This window comes from Triticum aestivum, chromosome 5B (genome assembly GCF_018294505.1).
Source record: "Triticum aestivum cultivar Chinese Spring chromosome 5B, IWGSC CS RefSeq v2.1, whole genome shotgun sequence".
Lineage (NCBI taxonomy): Eukaryota > Viridiplantae > Streptophyta > Magnoliopsida > Poales > Poaceae > Triticum > Triticum aestivum.
The window spans coordinates 397,583,271-397,587,264 of record NC_057807.1 but is presented as its reverse complement, the minus strand read 5'-3'; the positions used below and the strand labels follow the sequence as shown (position 1 = coordinate 397,587,264).

The following is a 3,994-nucleotide window of genomic DNA, read 5'->3' as shown; positions in this document are numbered from 1 at the left end:
ATGAAGATTGTGGCAGCTGACGAGCCAAGGACGAGCAGGAGGTACGCACTGCTGCTAGCGGCCCGGGACTCGGAGTACGTGCTCAAGGCATACGGCGGCTACTTCAACGTCTTCGTGAGCGCCTTCGGCGGCGGCGGCGAAGACGGCGACGTCTGCGAGACGTGGGACATGTTCCGGGCGGTGGACGGGGAGCTCCCCGACCCGGAGGACCTCGGACAGTACGACGGCTTCGTCATCAGCGGCAGCCCTTACGACGCGTACGCCGACGAGCTGTGGATACTGCGGCTGTGCCTCCTCATCCAGGAGGCCGTCGCCGCCCAGAAGCGCGTCCTCGGCATCTGCTTCGGGCACCAGGTGATATGCCGCGCTCTGGGCGGCCGCGTCGGGAAGGCCAGGAGGGGCGGGTGGGACATCGGCATCCGGGAGGTGGCCATGGCAGCGACGCTGCCGCCATGCAGGTTCCTCGACGCGCTGCGGGACCTTCCCCACTACGCCAAGATCACCGAGTGCCACCAGGACGAGGTCTGGGAGGCGCCGCTGGGCGCCGACGTGCTGGCGTCCTCGGACAAGACCGGCGTGGAGATGTTCTGTGTCGGCGACCACGTGCTGGGAATCCAGGGCCACCCGGAGTACACCAACGACATACTCCTCAGCCTCGTCGACCGCCTCTCGGCCAGCCAAGCCATCACCGTGAGTGCTTCCCTCTAGCTATGTGGTGCATACGCCATTGTTACTCCAGGATAGGGTCTGATTTGGCACTTTGCACGTTGCAGGTGCCGTTCGCTGAGGACGTGAAGAGGCAGCTGGAGGCTACTAGCCCTGACAGGGAGTTCTGGCTCAAGCTCTGCAAAAGTTTCCTCAAGAATGAAGAATCATACTGCTAGCATGGTGCACATATATGATCTTAAAAAACCATCTACTGGCACTAGCGGCGTGGTGTTGATGCCAGATGACAACCTGCAGTGTTGGATTGAACAAAGCTTGGTCGTCAGATTATGTGCAGAACCATGCAAATTGTTGTTGTTACATCTATCTTTTTGATACTTATAAAATGTTGTCGTTAACAGGCAGGGCAAAACCTATTTGACGCTCGTTAGCGTCAAAAGGTCGCGCTTTCGCTGAGGGGAGCCACCGGTCGGGCCGGCCCATGTACGGGCTTCGCGTTTTTTCCGTTAGCTACAGCTTCCTTCGCTGTTTCCTGCGTTCTTTTTTTCGTTTTCTTTTCTGTGGTTTTTTGCTTTCGTTTTTTTCAATGTTTGTCCGGTTTTCAGTGGTTTTGTTCTGATTTTTTTGGTTCGTTTTTCCTTTCGGCTTTTTCTTTTTCTTTTAGTTTTATTTCTTCTTCTCTTTACTGTGTGTTAATAAAAAGTTCACCTCCTATTACGAAAATGTTCATCGTATATTAAATAAATGGTTCGCCATACATTATGAAAATGTTCAATATGCATTCCGAAAATGTTCATCGTGTATTACAAAAATGTTCATCGTACATTTAACAAAATGTTCACGACATATTAATAAAATGTTCACTGTATACTTAAAAAATGTTCAGCATATATCACACAAATGTTCAATGCCTATATCACACATATGTTCAGTGCCTATTTAGAAATTTTGCATTATATATTTAAAATTGTTCATTGTATATTAAAAAGATGTTCAATGGTTCAATTTATTTGTTTTTTTATCTGTCGCTGCGCTTAGTTCTTAAACATTCTCGCACCGAATTAATCACTAGTATTGTTGAGCTCAACTGGTAAAGAAGACTAGTATCGTTGGTCGCGTGTTCGATTCCTCGACTGAGCATACTTTTTTGCTAATTTAGTTGCAGCCCGCAGTGAAGCCACCGAATGGGCCGGCCCAATTCGATGCACGCCCTGCGCGAAATCTCCTCCTGTTGACGCACGCGAGCGTCAGCTAGGAGCACTCAACAGGCAGGGACAGAAAAATTCAAGGACAAGCAGACCGGATGCCGACCTTTGGTTCCTATTATGGGAATCCCGCTTGGACGCAGCATAGACAATTATTTGCTGTTTACACTATTTTAGAGTGTGATGGTGTGCTGAAGTAAGACCATGAAATTATGTCCAACCCTGTACGATTGAGTCTGGATTATGACCCCTTTGTTTTTTTCCCTATCTAAGGCTGCTTGTCTTTTTTTTTTAAGGCTGTTTACTTTTTGCAGTCAACCGACCATATTTCTTCAGTTTAACAGGGTCCAAAGTGACTGCGTTTTTTCAGGATAGTTTTGACGATACTCGTATCATAAGTAGGCAATTGTAAGAATATCATTGCAAGCATGCATGAAACTTGTCAAAATACCACCGCCAACACGAAATTTGTTAAAATACTACTGCAAAAAAGAAACGTACAAGAATACCATTATACACCGTTGTGGTCATTTTACCATTCTAACAAAGGGTAGATGCGATTGACCGAGGTCAATTTGAAATACTACAAAGGTCTAAAACAGAAAGTTCATCTTTTTTAAACCCGGCCGCTTTATTACTTTACAAGACGAATACATCGTCCATCAGCCACTTTACAATTGCTGCCGGTGGCTCCTCTAGCCGTGTTGACGGCGGCATCGTGGCTGCTAGCCTAGCTAATTCACGAGAGATTACATTCATCTTCCTTGGGCAACGAAAAAAAGAAGCCGAAGTGTAACATAGGGAAAGGACACCATAATTCGCATGAATAACACTCGTTTCTGAGGCAGTGAAGCCCCCTTCATTGTGTTTATGACCTCCAATCTATCTGATTCCACCACCAAGTTCTCGATCCCGAGTTGCTGTGCTAGAATTAGACCATATCTAAAAGTATACGCCTACGCCATGGTGCTCAAGGATATTATTGGAAGCAGGAATGAATCCTCCTTTGTCATCCCAAAGAACTACACTCACAACACCATTAAGATCGTTTGTGTAATGTGGCGTCGACATTGAATTTAACATAACCCTGGCCAGTCTCATCCATCCCCTTATCTGGATGCTGGTACTCTTCTGCCTCGACCTCCAGTAGTTAGCCATTACTATAATTTTGTTTAAATGACCCGCTAAGCTTTATTGAATGGAATTACCTTGTGTACGATTGTTTTCCATCCAATTTTCGGTACGAAAGGAGTGGTGCCCGTTTTCGTACTTTGTGTCCCACAACACCAGATCAGTCTGAAAGTACAAAGATCGTACGAATTTTGATCGTACGTGTAGCAGCTCTCTTAATAAACAGAACTAATGTTTGCAATAATTCATCTTGGATTTTAACGACTGATATGCAACCCTGTTCGAGAGATAAAGCAAACTTAGCTAAGTTGTAAGCCTCGTGGAGCTCCTTCCTTTATGGATGATCTGACATGATGAAAAAGCCATCGACCAAGCTTAGATCTTTCGAATGATAGCCCATGCAAACCACATAAACAACCCTGAATGTCACACACCACGGTCTTAATAGAGTGGTAGGATCGGAGACGACATTGAAGACCAATTCCAATGCTCCTATGTAGACATTGTTATGATCACGGCATACAACGCATGTCGCTCCCTTCTCCCCATGTCTAACTTACATCTCCATCAGATGATTTTCACCATATCCCGTGGGGGCGGTACCCAGCTTGACCCTATCCGAGAGAGAGAGAGAGAGAGATTGAGTTGGTGCACTATGAATTGATGACTTCACACCAAGGCAACAAGTTCTGCTCTATAGTTGTTGATGAAGCTTTGCATTAACATCAGGCTTTGAAATTCACTATCGTGAATTTCCCTTCCGCTCATCGTCTAGATGAGCCATAGAGTAACCACACAGAGAGGAACAGCTTGAGGATGACATGTTTTGGATAGGCCCTAAAAGCCCTAAAAGGAGAAAAAACACCGATCAACAAAGAGATGGACTCCATAGACAAACAATCCAAATCTCACACCGAGGCAACCCAATTAGTCCACTCCCACAAGGATACACATGTAAGAAACCACTACCAACTATAAACATTTTCACCCGC

General features: G+C 46.1%; 1 protein-coding gene across 1 annotated transcript; it reads left to right on the top strand.

The window, feature by feature from the left end:
* Nucleotides 1-884, top strand: LOC123114806 (gamma-glutamyl peptidase 3-like). Its single transcript, XM_044536212.1, has 2 exons — nucleotides 1-690; nucleotides 774-884. The coding sequence occupies exons 1-2, from the start codon at nucleotides 1-3 to the stop codon at nucleotides 882-884; spliced, it is 801 nt and encodes a 266-aa protein (XP_044392147.1).
* Nucleotides 885-3,994: the final 3,110 nt, after the last annotated feature.

Excerpts from the sequence above, each read along its gene's own strand:
- LOC123114806 (XM_044536212.1), top strand. The coding sequence starts at position 1 with ATGAAGATTGTGGCAGCTGACGAGCCAAGGACGAGCAGGAGGTACGCA. Across the intron at positions 691-773 it reads CGGCCAGCCAAGCCATCACC|GTGCCGTTCGCTGAGGACGT; the intron begins GTGAGTGCTTCC and ends TGCACGTTGCAG.